Source organism: Branchiostoma floridae, chromosome 4, assembly GCF_000003815.2.
Source record: "Branchiostoma floridae strain S238N-H82 chromosome 4, Bfl_VNyyK, whole genome shotgun sequence".
NCBI lineage: Eukaryota > Metazoa > Chordata > Leptocardii > Amphioxiformes > Branchiostomatidae > Branchiostoma > Branchiostoma floridae.
In genome coordinates, this window is record NC_049982.1 from 419426 (window position 1) to 437468 (window position 18043).

General features: G+C 41.1%; 2 protein-coding genes across 3 annotated transcripts; one reads left to right on the forward strand and one right to left on the reverse strand.

Moving 5' to 3' along the window:
* The first annotated feature begins 15 nt into the window (after positions 1-15).
* Positions 16-8903, forward strand: LOC118414643 (WD repeat domain phosphoinositide-interacting protein 4-like). 2 transcript variants are annotated; one of them, XM_035818828.1, is made up of 11 exons: positions 28-225; positions 695-769; positions 2585-2689; positions 3056-3143; positions 3543-3637; positions 3848-3927; positions 5685-5807; positions 6200-6285; positions 6528-6629; positions 7215-7333; positions 7866-8903. In XM_035818828.1, exons 1-11 carry the CDS (start codon positions 177-179, stop codon positions 7973-7975), a joined length of 1032 nt encoding a protein of 343 aa, XP_035674721.1. In that variant the 5' UTR covers positions 28-176; the 3' UTR covers positions 7976-8903. The 2 variants fall into 2 exon arrangements, with proteins under 2 accessions (XP_035674722.1, XP_035674721.1); XM_035818829.1 differs by lacking the exons at positions 7215-7333; positions 7866-8903 and adding an exon at positions 7071-7152 and having other exon boundaries at positions 16-225.
* A 754-nt stretch (positions 8904-9657) lies between these two features.
* Positions 9658-17679, reverse strand: LOC118414690 (bifunctional peptidase and (3S)-lysyl hydroxylase Jmjd7-like). Its single transcript, XM_035818891.1, has 8 exons — positions 17631-17679; positions 17051-17257; positions 15735-16288; positions 15113-15319; positions 14713-14825; positions 12994-13176; positions 9971-10113; positions 9658-9746 (listed from the first exon to the last, which is right to left on the reverse strand). Exons 1-8 carry the CDS (start codon positions 17657-17659, stop codon positions 9662-9664), a joined length of 1521 nt encoding a protein of 506 aa, XP_035674784.1. The 5' UTR covers positions 17660-17679; the 3' UTR covers positions 9658-9661.
* Between the last annotated feature and the right edge of the window lie 364 nt (positions 17680-18043).

The window sequence follows — 18043 nt, forward strand, 5'->3', positions numbered from 1 at the left end:
GGCACCGCAATATTTCACCTTTGACCTCTACCCGATATTTTTATTTTCCAAAACATTCCCACGAATTCTGGTGATTTGTTCTTTTCCTCCGTTGTTTTGACGCCACAAGAGTTTTTTTCTGCTCACAGAGGTAAAAGACACACCAGGGAACGCGAAGGACCACAGGACAGCCGACCATGTCGTCGGATCGTGTCATCAACAGCCTGAGATTCAACCAAGACCATGGTGGGAAAATCATGATGTTCTTTTTGTTTTGGAGGAAAGAAAGTACATTCAAGCAGATGTAAGGGGTCCGGTTCAGTTTTTGTGCCTTTGCAACATTGAATACTCCTTTCTAGTCTTAGACTTCAAATGTATTACCTCCAGTGTTCCCCAAACAGTCGTAAAACACAGAGAATGAGTGTGAACCTTACATCTGCTTGGAGATGAGAATGACAGTGCCACAGTTAAATCAAATCTGACTCCAAGAGGTGCAATAATTGTAGCCATACCTATTATAGTCCCCGAGTCTCTTCTCTCCTCTCTGTCTGCAGAGAGGTCATAAGAGACTTTGGCACTATGAGTATGAGTATAAATACTATTATAATTTTCATAGGTTTGGATATGCATAGAGAACAGAAGAGACTCTGGGTTTGCATACCAGGCTACGATAACCGCCATGTAGACCTAAGGTAACTTGTTTGTCTCCCTCCAGGCTGTTTCACCTGCGCCATGGATGATGGGTTCAGGCTGTACAATGTGGAACCACTCGTGGAGAAACTCAGTCTGGGTGAGGACGAATTTTGTAACCTCCCATGTATGATTTGTTTATTTATTTATCTATTCTTTTGGCTGATATTTCAGTCAGCTAAGGCTGCCCAACTAGGACAGGATGTAAATTCTGAGGTCCCTAGTTTAAGGCCATAAAGACTGGTAACTGAGGCGTTTGGGGGTGTTTTTGGTGTCATGAAAATATCATGTTTGGATAATGCATGGGTCTTTAGTTTTTTTTAGGAAGTACCTTATTGCATAAAGGTGATTTATGCAAATTAGCATGACGTCATGATGATGTCATAGAGAGCTATATGGCCACGCCCATTTGGGGAAAAAATGACAGAAAAGTGTTTTGTCCCGCTTGTAATTCGACGATTGTTGTTGATACTTTACAGTATTGTAAATAATGGTCATTTAAAAAGATCTGTGCGTGGATTTTGTCATATCATGTAATGCTGATTTTTTATGATTTTTTTTCCTCAAATTTTTATTACCCCATATGCTACCAGCAATTGGGAGCACTAAATAGCACCCTTTTGAGGCGGCTGCGCGAGACATTCTACCTTAAAGGGTAAATTTCAAAATAAGATCCAATTTGACTAATTTTGATGAACAGTTTTTGGGGCGTGTCGCTCCGATAATCACATTGTGGTGGTAGTAGTGACGCAATACATTTTTACAGGCCATAAAAAAATTAAAATGATATTTTGAGGTCAGATTTGTATTTGGCATGTGCCAAGACCTCCGTATACCAAGTTTTGTTCTTGTATCTTCAAGGAGAGGGAAAATATGGTGTTTTTGCATATTTAATTAGCTTACTCAGATTTTATTACCCCTGGAACTCAATTATTCAGGATTATTTATCATTTATGAATTAGATATGCAAATTTCATGGCCATAGTTCAATTCAGCATGTTACAAAACTCCAGTATACCAAGTTTTTTCCTTGTATCTTGTATGACTGCGGAGATATTGTTATCTTGCATATTTAATTAGCTGACCCGGAGAAATTATGGCGTAATTTTTAGGCTTTTGATGGCCATAACACTCTAACGGTATGTCCGATGTTTTCGCAATAAAAACCATACTATTTCTCTCACCAAGACCTATCCAATTTGATGTCAAGTTTGAAAAGCTGTGAAGAGTTTGAAATTTTTGTGTAATTTGAGACAGCTACTTTGACCTTGAAATTTGGCCAACAAATAGCAACATTTGATGGCCAAATTTTTGATTTTATAAAAATAGAAGTACATATCTACTTACATTGATGGTTATTTTTCGAAAAGAAATCTTCCTCGGGCATACCTCCTGGCTACCTTAAGGAGAGCCACACCTGGCCAACCTAACAGGCTTATTGAAAAAGTTCTGTTAGTGACACTTGTATTCTTGTTCTTGATGTGGCATAACTGGTAGAGCATTGACCTCAAACCAAGAGGTCCTGGGTTCCATACTCGCCATGTCCACAACGTTGTGCCCTTGGGAAAGCACTTAAAATGCCTTTCCCTTGCAATAGAGTGACACCCACTGAGCCTCTCGGCTAATCTGTCAAAAGTGTGTTTCGGTTAATCTGTCAAAAGCTTGTCAATAGATACACACATATTTGGTGCACCAAGGTGCCATCCATCTTGCATGTGCCAACAATAGGCACCAAGAGCTAAAATATATAATCAAGAGCTTTAAAGAATAGAGATGGTATGGTGAGCAGGTTTGTCTCTGCATTTCACAATTTCCATAAAATATACCCATCACAATTTTTATATGGAGAATCCTAATAAATAAATAAATTTTGTGAAAAATGTGCCTGATGCTGATTGTCACCTTCCTCTTCCAGCCCATACCGAGGTTGGGAGTGTTTCCCAGGTAGAGATGCTGCACAGGTGTAATGTCGTGGCTGTTGTCGGGGGAGGGAACAAACCAAAGTTTGCTGAAAATACTGGTGGGTACGATGATCTACCTCCCAAGCTCTCTCTCTCTCTCTTTCTGTGTCTCTCTTCCATGCATCCCTCTCTCTCTTCCTCAATCTCTCCAGCTGTCTTGCTCATTTGCTTGTTTGCTTTCTTTGTCTTTCTTTATCTCGATCTTGCTCTTTTGCTTCCCTTCTTTCTTTTTTTCTCCCTCCCCTTGTTTTTTTTACTTTGTCTCTCTCCCTCTCTCTTCTCCCTAGCTGTCAAATATTTTTTAGCACTGGTCATAAATGATGAGAAGAAAAACGTTGGGAATCTAATGTGATGTGTTGTTTATCCATGTATAAAAAGAATGGAAACTTTGTGGATAATGTGATGTGTTTTTATCTGTTCTGCAGTACTGATCTGGGATGACAAACAGAAGAAGTTTGTGATCGAGCTGACGTTCACCCAGCCTGTCACTGCTGTCAGACTCAGGAGGAACAAGTCAGTCTTTTCTCAAGTAGTGTCATTTTTCTTATACTGTAGCATGGTTTACACTAACTGGACAAGAGGTGAACACTGACTGATATCTCTTAGTGATCTTCATCAAAAATGTAGATCCAAATTCAATAGATAGCAAGTTTCTTCATTCACTACCAGGCCATATACAACTGACAGCTGACATTTTGGTGACCATCTGTCACCCTCGTCATTGTAGCAAAGGCATGGATGCTAACAGTGTGGTCCCAAATAACTGTCTTCACCTCACCTAACCTCATGACACCAGTCCCATAGCTTAAAATTGTCAGACGTAGGGGCATCATAATGCTCAACACAAGACTTCATTTGTGAAGGGAACCAACCAATGCTAACAACATGACCCAATGTGTTGTTTCGCCCCAGGATTATAGTAGCTGTCCGCAGCAGGATTTTTGTGTTCCGTTACCCAGACAACACCAGTAAACTGTTTGAGTTTGACACCAGGGACAATCCCAGAGGTGAGAGGAAATGCAGTGTATTTGCAAACCCACAGCAGCCGCTCTTTTACTTGCTTATAGGCAGTCTAGATGTCCGACTTTTTAATTGTTACGGGTATTGATAAGATGTTCTAATTCTATACATTATATATGTAGCTGATTGCTGCTGATTTTTAAGAGTGAAATCTTTTTCCTGTCAAATTTATTATGTTTTGTGCCCCCTTCCACCAGGTCTAGTGGAAGTCTCCCCCAGTACAGACCACCAGATCATGGTGTTTCCTGCACACAAGTGTGGCAGTCTGCAGATTGTGGTCAGTACATCAGTCTCTTAATTTATCACTTCATGGCAAGACATTAGAGAGAATGAACAGTATCATCTGCAATGATATATAATGGAACAGTTTGTCTCTGATACAGCCAACACATGCATCAGATTCACAATTTTCAACAGGGAGTAATTATATTATTATTTATAAGGTTCTTCTCCTACCAAGCATAAATTCCCACGTTGGAAATCGGGAATCAGCACTTCTGCAAAAAATAAAAGCCAGCACTGCCAGAATTCGAAGTCTGCAAAGCATTCTTTATCTATCTGTCTGAGAAAAAAAAAACATGGCTAATTTACAAAGTTGCCCCAGTTTTGTTCTTCATTTCTTCCTCCATTCCTCTCCAGGACATAGCCACGACAGATGAGAACATCTCCAGCTCCCCCGTAACCCTGACAGCGCACCAGAGATCTCTTCTTTTTTTCTCCATTTCATTCCTGCAGGACATTGTTACTATAGACGAGATATATCTCCATCTCACATGTCTTCAGGACAGGTCACCAATCTGAGATCTCTTTTTTGTTCTTTATTTCTTTCTACATTCCTCCTCACCAGGACATTGTGACCACAGATGAGAACACTTTCAGCTCCCCTGTAACTCCCCAGCTCCCCTGTAATGCTCTGTTGTTATACTCCATTCGCTTACAGGATATTGCCACAACAGATGAGAACATCTCCAGTTCCCCCGTGACCTTGACTGCTCACCAGTCAGAGATCTTTTCTTCTTCATTTATTCCTCCATTCCTCTCCAGGATATTGCCACAACAGATGAGAACATCTCCAGTTCACCAATGACCCTGACAGCTCACCAGAGATCTTTTCTTTTGTTCTTCATTTATTCCTTCATTCCTCCCCAGGACATTGCCACAACAGATGAGAACATCTCCAGCTCCCCCGTGACCTTGACAGCGCACCAGTCAGAGATCTTTTCTTTTGTTCTTCATTTCTTCCTTCATTCCTCCCCAGGACATTGCTTTGACAAATGAGACCACAAGTCAGAGATCTTTTCTTTTGTTCTTCATTTCTTCCTTCTTTCCTCCCCAGGACATTGCCACAACAGATGAGAACATCTCCAGTTCCCCCGTGACCCTGACAGCGCACCAGAGATCTCTTCTTTTCTTCTCCATTTCATTCCTGCAGGACATTGTTACTATAGACGAGATATATTTCCATCTCACCTGTCTTCAGGACAGGTCACCAATCTGAGATTGGACATTGTGACCACAGATGAGAACACTTTCAGCTCCCCTGTAGCTCCCCAGCTCCCCTGTAATGTTATGTTGTTATACTCCATTCGCTTACAGGACATAGCCACGACAGATGAGAACATCTCCAGCTCCCCCATGACCTTGACTGCTCACCAGTCAGATATCTTTTCTTTTGTTCTTCATTTATTCCTTTATTCTCTATGTACAGGACATTGCCACGACAGATGAGAACATCTCCAGCTCCCCCATGACCTTGACTGCTCACCAGTCAGATATCTTTTCTTTTGTTCTTCATTTATTCCTTTATTCTCTATGTACAGGACATTGCCACGACAGATGAGAACATCTCCAGTTCCCCCGTGACCCTGACAGCTCACCAGAGATCTTTTCTTTTGTTCTTCATTTATTCCTTCATTCCTCCCCAGGACATTGCCACCACAGATGAGAACATCTCCAGCTCCCCCATGACCTTGACTGCTCACCAGTCAGATATCTTTTTTTTTGTTCTTCATTTCTTCCTCCATTCGCTTACAGGATATTGCCACCACAGATGAGAACATCTCCAGCTCCCCTGTGACCTTGACAGCGCACCAGTCAGAGATCGCCTGCATAGCTGTCAATCAGCAGGGCACCAAACTGGCCTCCGCCTCCAGGAAGGTCAGCTGGGGTCATGTTGACTTGTCATTGCTATGTTGTTAGATACACGCATCCCAATATGGAAGGGCATAGTCTAGTTAGAGGGTTGGAACATGTAGATATGAAACATGAGGGTAAATTGTAGCATTAGCAGCCATAACTTGAATGTACCTCAGACTGGTAGTAGTTTTTTTAGAGCTATATTATGGATTAGAACATCTTAACAACAGAATATGGCTTCCTGACAACATTTCTTGTTGTTGATTATGTACAGCGCAGATATGTCTGTCTTAGCCAGATACCATTAAAAGCTACTAGTTTGTTTATCAATATATTATGTTGAAGTCATAATTGCTTGATGACTATTACTGGTACTATTGCAAGAAAAATTGAATCTTTTCTTTTTTACCCAGGGTACCTTGATCCGTATCTGGGATGCCCAGACTAAAAAGATGTTACATGAGTTAAGAAGAGGTTCTGACCCAGCCACACTGTACTGGTGAGTTACATTTTATGTCATATGGTATTATGTCATAAATCACAGGTCTTTGGTGTTTTTTTTACACATTTAAGGTGGGTTTTGAATGAGGCCCATCGGTAAGTTTCACATTGGAGATGGATTGTACTGATAAGTAAACAGATATATCTACAGCTGTTGAATTTCAGTTATTTTGTTGATATTTAATGAGAGTTTAATTTTATTTTTTAAATCTATATTTATTCCTCTCCTTTTCTCTACAGTATCACGTTCAGCCATGATAGTTCCTACCTGTGTGCATCCAGCGACAAGGGAACCATCCACATCTTTGCTATCAAGGACACATCACTCAACAAGAGATCAACGTACGTCATGGTCACTCATCAAGTTACAGAAAGTTTAACCTAATACCATAAATGGCCTATTTATTTTTTAAACAATGTTTAATGTGGGGAAAACAAATTTCACAATATATATTGTGGGTTTCTTGAATCATTTGCTTTAAAGTGTAAGAGTTTCTTTTTCAAACTTATAATTAGCAACTTGCAGCACTTGGGTTAGCCAACAGACTGCATTGTCCTGATATTTCTTCCCATATATATATATGCTATTCCAGTTCAATTATATTCCTTGTTTTGTCATTGAGTTTCAGGTTGTCATTGTTATTACTATTAGCACTTCAATGAGATTTAATCTTTTACATTCTGTCTGTGGACTGAAACTTTTACTGATACAAATATGAAGTTTGGGAGCAGTAGAGTAGGGAGAAGGTAAATCTAAAAGTTGACTGTTTCTTTCCCCTGTAGCCTGCGTAAGGTTGGATTCCTGGGCCATGGCCAGTATGTGGAGTCCCAGTGGGGCCTGGCTAACTAAAAATGTAGTGTCATCAGTGCTTGCGTACACCTGAGCAAAGAGAAGTTTAATGTAAGACTTGACTGTTTCTCCTGCAGCCTGCGTAAGGTTGGGTTCCTGGGCCAGTATGTGGAGTCCCAGTGGGGCCTGGCTAACTTCACAGTGCCACCGGAGTGTGCCTGTATCTGTGCATTCGGACCCAACTCTTCAGTCATAGGTCAGTACAAAACACTAATTATTACTTTTGAAAAATATTATTTCCTGAGCAGCATTACGAACGGGACAATGTCATGCACTGTAAGTTATGGCAATATTTCTGTTTTGTTTATAATGATATTTTTCATGGCAATGGGCCTTAGCCTTAGGAACTTCAGGGAGGGACTCTGACCCTGGTTCTTTAACAGTCCTTGGAAAAATGTTATCATTACAGATCACAAGCATGACACTAGCTAGCCTGGGAGCCAGACTGTTTCCAGGGCCTACGTATACGTAGGCCAACTCCTCAGCTCTCTAGGGCCAACATGTCCCCAGGGAAATTCTACAACTGGCACCAGAGTTTGACACAGTAAATATTATTGAGATTGGGCCAGGGGTTTGGCATCTATCCTAGCGTATATTTTGTTGTCCAAGCCCAACTTATGAAATTGAAGAAACAAGGCATTGAATTCATCTGGCCTTGTCTCACGCTCTCTTTATGTATGTCTAGGCTGCATGCATGTCGGGTTAACTCTTTTACTGTTTTCCTCCAGCTATCTGTGTGGATGGCACCTTCCACAAGTATGTCTTCACACCTGAGGGGAACTGCAACAGGGAGGCTTATGATGTCTTCTTGGATGTGGGGGATGACACACACTTTTAGACACCAATAGTTACTAAGTATTACAGTGCTCGAAATACCCACTTGCAAACGCAGCCACATTTTGCTTGGTGCGACTCCATCTTAAAGTTAACCCAAGTAGTGCAGTGCGCAACCTGCAATTTTGCAGTTGGAACACCACTTTCCCCCACCCACGTGCATAAGCTTTCATATTTATTTCTGCAAGGACTTTTTTGATAAGATAAAATATACATGTAAGTAGCTACATGTAACTGGAAGAAAAGATGATGAATAAGTACACATGTAGCTGATTTGAAGAAAGTAATAACTTGAAAATGGAGCAACCTGAAATGTTGATGGTGCAACCAGGCTTTTGACTCAGGTTGCCACCTGAGCAACCTGGCTGAAAAAGTATTTTGAGCACTGTTATTAATATTATCCAGTATTTTATTATACTGCTGCTATGTCCCTGACATAGGGGTGGGCAGCAGGCAGCAGTCAGCTTGTATTCACACCAATATATAGCTAAAGGGTAAAGGTTGCAATCTGGAAGAATTGCCGATTCCCTTGGTAGAGATCCCAGTTGAAGCTTCTGTCAGCAGAACTTCTATCTAGATGCTAGGATTTATAAACCCCAAGTTTCAAGTCAATTCATTGATTCAAAGTGATTAGCTGAAAAGCTTTTGAGGGAGTACTCTGACTGGGATTTTTCTTGGGAAAATCATAAATGACTCTTACAGATTACAATATCTATGCTGACATATACTTAAGTGTTAAATCTTGTATATAGACAAAGATGACTGCAAGACCGCTTGCTAACTGTGAAGACTAAATATCTTATCTGATTCAGTAACTTGATGATATGATTTTTAACTAACTGTGAGTTTACATTTGTATGGCAGTTTTGTGACAGAGCCCACCTACTGCAATGTGAGATGACTTTCTGCTGCAATTTCTTTAAAGAATGTTATGTAAAACAAGCTATGTAACTGAATCAAAGTCTTTTTTTCTTTTGACTGAAAGATAAGTGTATAATACCTACATGTAGTACCTATCCAGTATTAGGGATCCATTAAGAGCCCCGACTTCTTAAATATGTGTATATTGCAATACATACATTGAAATCTAATAATAAAACACCTTGCAACTGACAAGGTTTACTGTCTATAATCTCATATGGATGATCCAGCACTGCATGATCCGGAAAAGCAACTTTCTTGCAACAAGAATCATGTTACTGCACAACAGTTACTGTAATATTGTAAAGGATCTGATAGAACTGTTTCATATAGACATACTCAACATAAACTAAATTCACCTTATACATGGTAACTTCCATAAGTAAACTCACGGTTTAAATCATCTTAAACCAAATATATTATCCACCTTAGATATACTCTTTTGAAGCAGGCATAAACTTTTTGCAACAAATATCTACATCTCTGTCTGGCCTATACATATATCAGCTCACTGAAGTTATAATATTGCTTATTATACAGATAAAATCTAATAATCTAGAATAAACAACCAAACATAATCTCATGTTTTTCAAAGAATTTTCAAAAGGTTATCAGACCATAGTGTGTAGTCATACTCATAGTCAAAGGTTGAAGGTAAACACAGCAGGTGCCTGAAGTGTGGGATCTTAGGTTAAAGGTTGGGGGTCAGCCTAGCAGGTGTTTAGTGTCAGCCCAGCAGGTGCCTGTAGTGTGGGTTAAAGGTTGAAGGTCAGCCCAGCAGGTGCCTGTAGTGTGGGTTCACGTCCAAGCTGCATGTCTGACAGGGGAACTCCTTGGTCAGGAACGGCTCGTACCTGCACAACAGGGAGACATGGATTGGAAAAATTACTTTGCAAAGTAGGATGAAAAAGGACATTTTCAAATTTGCAGTTGATGAAACAATTTTTCAGTAAACTTAAGTACAGAAGAGTAAAAAACACATACTGTGTCATGATTTCACAGTATGAGCTCACGACAAAACTGTGAAGATAAAACTAGGAAACGTTCCAAAGTTTACAGTGGTTAGAACTCCACTAACCAGAAGTTAATGGCCAGGTTCCTGTGTTGGGTGGGACTGGGGTAGGACTGGACCTCATGCCACCAGTGTGCCGGCATGAACAAGATGTCTCCTTCCTCTATAGTACAGTTGACAGGCACGGCATCAGCAAACTTAGGGAACCTCTGTGTAAGGTATGTACACAACTGTTATACATGTACACAGATGTTAAAGACTGGACCTTAGTATTCCACCAGTGTGCTGGCATGTACCGTACCTCCCCTTCCTCTATAGTACAGTTCACAGGCACAGCTTCAGCAAACTTAGGGAACCTCTGTTTGAGAGAAACACTCAAAGGTAATCCTTCAGTATTTTCAACACTCAAATTCTATACTGTCATGATAATTAACAAGGCACATTTTGTAGAATGCTTTGTCTTGAATCTCAAACAACTTCTTGCTGGAGATCTTGATGACAGACTTGCAGTAGGTTGTACCTCCTTACCTCAAAGTCAGGCTTGAGGATGTCCACAGGTGACATGACCATGGAGTTTTCCTGCTGAACTGGCCACTCCTGTTGTTGAACCCCAGGATGGCCGATGCAGACTATAGACTGTCTCAGTACTTAATCCATAAACTGTTATCTAAAACCATATCAATAATTTTTTCATATGAACAGGAACGTACACCTCCTTATCTTGAAGTTAGGCTTGAGGATGTCCACAGGAGACATGACCATAGATGTGCTGTCCAGCAGAGTTTTCCTGTGGAACTTCCCAGTCCTGTTGTTGAACCCCAGGATGGCTGGTGCAGACTGTCTCAATACTTAATCCATGTGTGCAATAAACTGTTATCTAAAACCATACCAATTTTTTAATATGAACAGGAACGTATGTCTCCTTACCTCAAAGTCAGGCTTGAGGATGTCTACAGGAGACATAACCATAGACGTGCTGTCCAGCAGGGTTTTCCTGCGGAACTTGCCAGTCCTGTTGTTGAACCCCAGGATGGTTAGTGCAGACTGTCTCAGTACACTTTATCCACAGTGAGTGTTATCTAAAATCATATTTTCAAATGAACAGGAACGTACGCCTCTTTACCTCAAAGTTAGGCCTGAGGATGTCTACAGGTGACATAACTATGGATGTACTGTCCAGCAGGGTTTTCCTGCGGAACTTCCCGGTCCTGTTGTTGAACCCCAGGATGGTTGGTGCAGACTGTCTCAGTACTTTATTAAATCCATATGTGCAATAAACTGTTATCTAAAATCATATTTAATTTTTCATATGAACAGAAACCTATGCCTTCTTACCTCAAAGTTTAAAGGCTTGAGGATGACCAAAGGTGACATGACCATAGATGTGCTGTCCAGCAGAGTTTTCCTGCGAAACTTGCCGGTCCTGTTGTTGAACCCCAGGATGGTTGGTGCAGACTGTCTCCGTACTTAATCCACTGTTATCTAAAATCAAATTTTCATATGAAGAGATACCTATGCCTTCTTACCTTAAAGTCAGGCTTGAGGATGTCTACAGGAGACATGACCATAGAGGTGCTGTCCAGCAGAGTTTTCCTGCGAAACTTGCCGGTCCTGTTGTTGAACCCCAGGATGGTTGGTGCAGACTGTCTCCGTACTTAATCCACTGTTATCTAAAATCAAATTTTCATATGAAGAGATACCTATGCCTTCTTACCTTAAAGTCAGGCTTGAGGATGTCTACAGGAGACATGACCATGGAGGTGCTGTCCAGCAGAGTTTTCCTGCGAAACTTGCCGGTCCTGTTGTTGAACCCCAGGATGGTTGGTGCAGACTGTCTCCGTACTTAATCCACTGTTATCTAAAATCAAATTTTCATATGAAGAGATACCTATGCCTTCTTACCTTAAAGTCAGGCTTGAGGATGTCTACAGGAGACATGACCATAGAGGTGCTGTCCAGCAGGGTTTTCCTGCGGAACTGTCCGGTCCTGTTGTTGAACCCCAGGATGGTTGGTGCAGACTGTCAGTACTTAATCCACTGTTATCTAAAGTCATATTTTCAGATGAACAGAAAAGTATGTCTCCTTACCCTGAAGTTAGGCCTGAGGATGTCCACAGGAGACATAACCATGGATGTGCTGTCCAGCAGAGTTTTCCTGCGGAACTTCCCAGTCCTGTTGTTGAACCCCAGGATGGTTGGTGCAGACTGTCTCATATAGTAGATAATCCTTGTGTGCAATAAACCTTTACTTAAAATCATATTTTCATATCAACAGCAACATACGCCTCCTTACCTCAAAGTTAGGCTTGAGGATGTCCACAGGAGACATGACCATGGAGGTGCTGTCCAGCAGGGTTTTCCTGCGGAACTGGCTGGTCCTGTTGTTGAACCCCAGCATGGCTGGTGCAGACTGTCTCAGTACTTTATTAAATCCAGGTGTGCAATAAACTGTTATCTAAAATCATATTTTCATATGAACAGGAACTTATGCCTCCTTACCTTAAAGTTAGGCTTGAGGATGTCGACAGGAGACATCACCATAGAGGTGCTGTCCAGCAGGGTTTTCCTGCGGAACTTGCCGGTCCTGTTGTTGAACCCCAGGATGGCTGGTGCAGACTGTCTCAGTACTTAATCCATGTGTGCAATAAACCGTTATCTAAAATCATATTGAATTTTTCATATGAACAGAAACCTAAGTGCGCCTCCTTACCTCAAAGTTAGGCCTGAGGATGTCCACAGGTGACATGACCATAGATGTACTGTCCAGCAGGGTTTTCCTGCAGAACTTCCCGGTCCTGTTAATGAACCCCAGTCGGTGTCGGTGCAGACTGTCTCAGTACACTTTATCCACTGTTATCTAAAATCAAATTTTCATATGAACAGGAACGTATGCCTCCTTACCTCAAAGTTAGGCTTGAGGATGTCCACAGGTGACATGACCATGGATGTGCTGTCCAGCAGGGTTTTCCTGCGGAACTTGCCGGTCCTGTTGTTGGACCCCAGGATGGTTGGTGCAGACTGTCTCAATACTTAATCCACTGTTATCTAAAATCATATTTTCATATGAACAGAAACGTATGCCTCCTTACCTCAAAGTTAGGCTTGAGGATGTCCACAGGAGACATGACCATAGATGTGCTGTCCAGCAGGGTTTTCCTGCGGAACTTGCCGGTCCTGTTGTTCAACCCCAGGATGGCCTCAGGGATGTGTGCCTCGTACAGACGGGTGTTGTCGTGGGGCTCGAACAGGAGCACTTCCTTCTTTCCACTTATCTGGGGAAATGATATACATATACATTTGTATAAGGGACAAAAACAGTGAATTAAGGAGGTCTACTGATGCAGCATCGGTAATTCCCTGGGTAAATGCACTCATCGTGTATATGGATGTCCCTGACCATAGCTTTTTCCCTTGGATGTTGTCATGGGGCTCAAAGAGAATCACATTCTTCTTTCCACTTATCTGGTGAAATGATAAGGGAGCGGTAAAACTAAGTGGTACACAAACATATATTGGCACATGTGTATGAGGTTATATAGTTAGGATTTAGAGAATCTGATGTATTGTAGCCAGTCTAACGTATAACATGTATATGGATGTCCCTGACCATTATAAGCATTTCCCTGGGTGTTGTCATGGGGCTCAAAGAGAACCACTTCCTTCTTCCAACTTTAGTTTGGGGGAATAACAGAGTTGGGTGTGAACATGCATGTGCCTAAGATTACACATGGTATGGTCTACAGATGCACCATTACCTCCATAAAAAATGAAGGTACTGGTTTTGGTGTATCTGTGTGTGCGTGTCTGTGTGTCTGTCTGTCTGTGTGTATTTCTGAATATTTGTTGTCAGCATAACTTCAGAAAATTCAGAAATCATATAAAGGGCATGCTGTTTTGATCCTAAAAACAGACCTCTACCCACTTCCTCACCAAGTAGGACACCATCAGGAGAGAGTCAAAGTGTTGTAGAACAAGGGGCATGATGATGCTTGTTTACTGTGTAAAGAGGGGGAAAACAAGTCCAACAACAAACAAACAAATAAACATCAAAGATGAAGTGTCACCATCCATGTGCTTAGGGCAGTAAAAATTTAGATAATCTGTGAATAGTTTCATCAGTTTAATTGGTATGTCACTGAATAAAGAGACTCTTTTAACTTAAGAATAAAACAATAGTGTGTAATAATAGTCTCTTTATTCATTAATATTGATTTGTTTGCAACTTTCCAAACAGCACATGTCAGAAAGACCATTTTGATTTTAGAGCAATATTCTTATATAGTCATTTTGTACATTTTTTTGCCATCAACGTTTTAGAACAAACTTTTCATAATGATCATGATTCTAGAAGGATTGCTCAGTGAACAAAATTGTGAGTGAATTTAAATTCTGATTGGTCCCATCAAGTTTGATTCAAATATCCAACAACCAATCAGGCTTAAGACAGCAACACTTCACCTCTGGTAGAATGTGACAAAGTAAGAATCTAAGGAAATTAAACCACATGAAGAGAAGAATAGGTCAAAAATTGAAACAACAAATCAAAATCAAATCGATAGGTTGCATGCATGAACAGGAAGATAGATGTAGCACACCAAAAGAGACAGGTAGGATACTACTGTATATAGGAGCAAAGTCTGTACCATATTTTCTTAGGTTGGAAATCGTTCCCATACTATATTGTGTGTGTTCAAATTTTTAGGCAGCTAAAATCAGGATAAGCTAGCCATAGACTGGTGTATCATCATGATCATCTGATAGGATTGGTATTGACTGACAGAGGCCGTATATGTGTTCAGATGTCGTACCTGGCACAGCAGGTTGTCGAAGGGGTCAAAGTGCAGCTTGCCCAGCGTGTGTCCATCGCTGAGCCACATGTTCAGGTGTCGCCTGGTCAGCAGGTTGGTCACAAATGGAAAACCTACAGGGAAATGGATAGTTAATGAAAGAAACTGAGTAAAAAGGGTTAGAAAATGTAATGCATTTTGATGCTTTCTTTCATATGATTTTCTGATTATGAATAAAGACGATGATAATTTCTAGGGACTAATCTCCAAGTTGTGTGGCTCAGATTACAGAAATGGAGATGGGAAACGCCATGATGGGAAGGACTTTTAACTTGAACTTTTTAATCTTAGATTCCAGGGAAGATTGCTATGTTTTGAAACAGCTAGGTTTTATGAATGCAAATTAATTCCTGGTACTCACCTGAAATGTCTGCCTCTAATGATGGCATGTACTGTGGAATAGACGAGTACTCCAGGTACGCTGACATGTTCTTCACCTCCGACCTTGCCGTCTCTTCTATCATGTCTAGGAACTTCCCAAACTTCAGGTTCATGGTCGCCGGCCGCACAACGACCATATCCGGGAACGGCAGCTGGTCACGAACATGGCGGGGAATCTGGAACGTACCTTTAAACGAAAAGTTTACTCAACCATGTGAAACAGATTTGAGCAGTCTTGTCATGCAGATGTGCCACTTGCCTTGCTACAGGGCCTCGCTAATTCAATATTACAGTATCTTATATCAATAGGCCTAAGTAAGAATTACAAGTACCACAATATATAGTACAGACTTGTACTATATATCATTTCTTTTCTGTTAAGTTGATTTACTGATTTGAAGTTGATTTCGATGTCGATTTCATTTAATTTAATTGTTTCATCTTTTGTATCAATATCTATTGACTACTTGATGTATTAGTTTGATGTGAATGATGATGATGAATGTGTCAGTATGGTGGCCTTGAAAAGGTGACTACCAAAAGGAATACCTTCCACTGTTGTTGAAAAGCATAATAAATAGATAAACAAATAAATAAATTACCAAAATCCTCCCATAGAGAGGCATCCTCCACCCCTTCATACTCCCCTCCTGACGTCAGCTTTATGTGGACTTCCTCCTTGCCGAATCTTTCCCTGAGAAATTCGTTGGACCACTTTTCAAAGACGTTCCACTGTTCCATGGCCCCCGTTATTATGACTGGCTGCGAACGCTTCACGTAGTTGTGGAAGAATTCCGCGCGTGTGGGCACGGGTATTCTCTCGCACTCAACCATTTTGTCCGACTCTTTCTGCTCTCTTGCCCTGGGTGATTCTGTTCTATCCCTGACATCGTTTTCGACATGAAGTGTAACAGGCTCTGAGTTTTGGTGTCCTCCTACTGTCCTAAACTCATCATGGCTTTGAACACCTTCGTATAACCCACAAGTTTCTGCATCTGTAGTCCCCGTGTTACTGTTGACCATGCACTGTTCTGATGCGTTTGTCAGTCCAAACTTTACACCCATGGTGAAACCGCTGATATCAGATGCACGGAAGATGTTCCCCAGGATTTCCTCTCGGTGAAGGCCTTGGAAAGAGAGGTTTCCTTCAAGAGTTCTGTTATGTGAGGATAAAAAAGATAACAACAAGTTAGACATTAATGATATCTTGAGTCAGTAAATTGGTATTCATATGATAGACATGAATATAAGTATTCTTTGTATTCATTGTCAGAATTGCCCTGGTGACATTCATCCACTGAAACATTGTTTCAATAAAACGCTTTATTTTTTGTATAAAGCATGTTGTAATTCAATGAATCAATGGGGGAACCGGTGTGTTACGCCAAACGGTGGTTATACGGCGGTTAAATGGCGATGATAGAAATGAGTTCAATTAAAATATTCCAATCACTATATCTTCCATGTCTTCAAACACAAAAAAGATCAGATATTGTTATTTGCTCCTCTCCTTGGTGCTGATTGACCATCATTTAGGCCAACATACAAGTTGTTTGCCTCAAAAGTAAAGTTTAAAATCTATATTACCCCAAAGGAGTACTGTTTATCTGACTTTGTGTGTGTGTGTGTGTGTGTGTGTGTGTGAGTATATATGTCTGTCTGTGTGACTCTGTATCTGTGAAAGTGTGTGTGTATGTATGTGTGTGTGTGTGTGTGTGTGTGTGTGAATGTATGTCTGTGTTAGTGTATGAGTGTGTGTGTATCTGTGACAGTGTATGAGTGTGACACTGTGTGTGTGTGTGTCTGTCAGTCTGTGTGAATTTATCTGTGTTTGTGTGTGCGTCTGTGTGTGTGTGTGTGTGTCTATGTATGCATGTATTTGTGTCTATGTCATTAACCTAATATACAATCTCCCCACCTGTAAGTGTTGCAGTTCTGATTGATGAACTCCACCATGACCTCCGGTGACCTTGACTCTGTGTAGACGTGTGCCCTTGGTCTGACCTTGGGTGGCAGGATGAGGCAGTTCCTCTCCGCGGCAGCACGTGGGAAGAACGCCACGTCTCTGGGCTCACCTGAGAGTTTCCCGTCATCCGCCCACTTCAGCTTCTCACCTGTCTCCCACCTGGATTACATGGCATTATCACTTATCATCATATAGCCTGATGATGTCGACCAATCAGAAGGCTCGATTTTCCTCATAACCAGGTTATTAATATCCCATATACTACCTGCATCCGGGGTATAGGTCCGTTCTCAGGATATTGTTGATAAAGTAACCAAACTATTTGGCCAATTTCCGTGGTCGAAATTGTTTGTGATTCTATTGTTTAATAAATTTTTACATTGTTGTCAGTATTTACTTCTGAATCTATGACATTATCTATCCGCCAATGTGAAGTACACTTAGCCTAGTTCCTTCATCGAGTGCAATCGGCGTTTTTTTTTTCAAAAGCTCAATAGATTGTCTTATCTCCTGAACATGCATGTAACGTTACCTGAAGTCCCCACCGATCACCCCCACCATCACACGTTCCTCATAGCGAAACGCACAATGTACTTCAGTACGCTACTATCTATTTGCCAAATGAATGTGAAATACACTAGTTCCTTGAACGGGTGCTATTTATGTTTTTTTAGAAGCTCAATAGATTGTCTTATCTCCTGAACATGCATGTTAAACGTTACCTGAAGTCCCCACCGATCACACCCACCATCACACCTTCCTCGTAACGAAACGCACTCTCCAGTGAAACAAGGGTCGACACCACACTCTCGTCCAAGGGCAAGACGCCCGCAACGATACAGGCGTCTTGCAGGATCGCTTCTACGTCTTGAGGCGAAAACTGGTACAAGGAAGAGGAGAGGTTGAAGTGTATACCCAGAAATAAGAACAATGTGTTCAGAACCC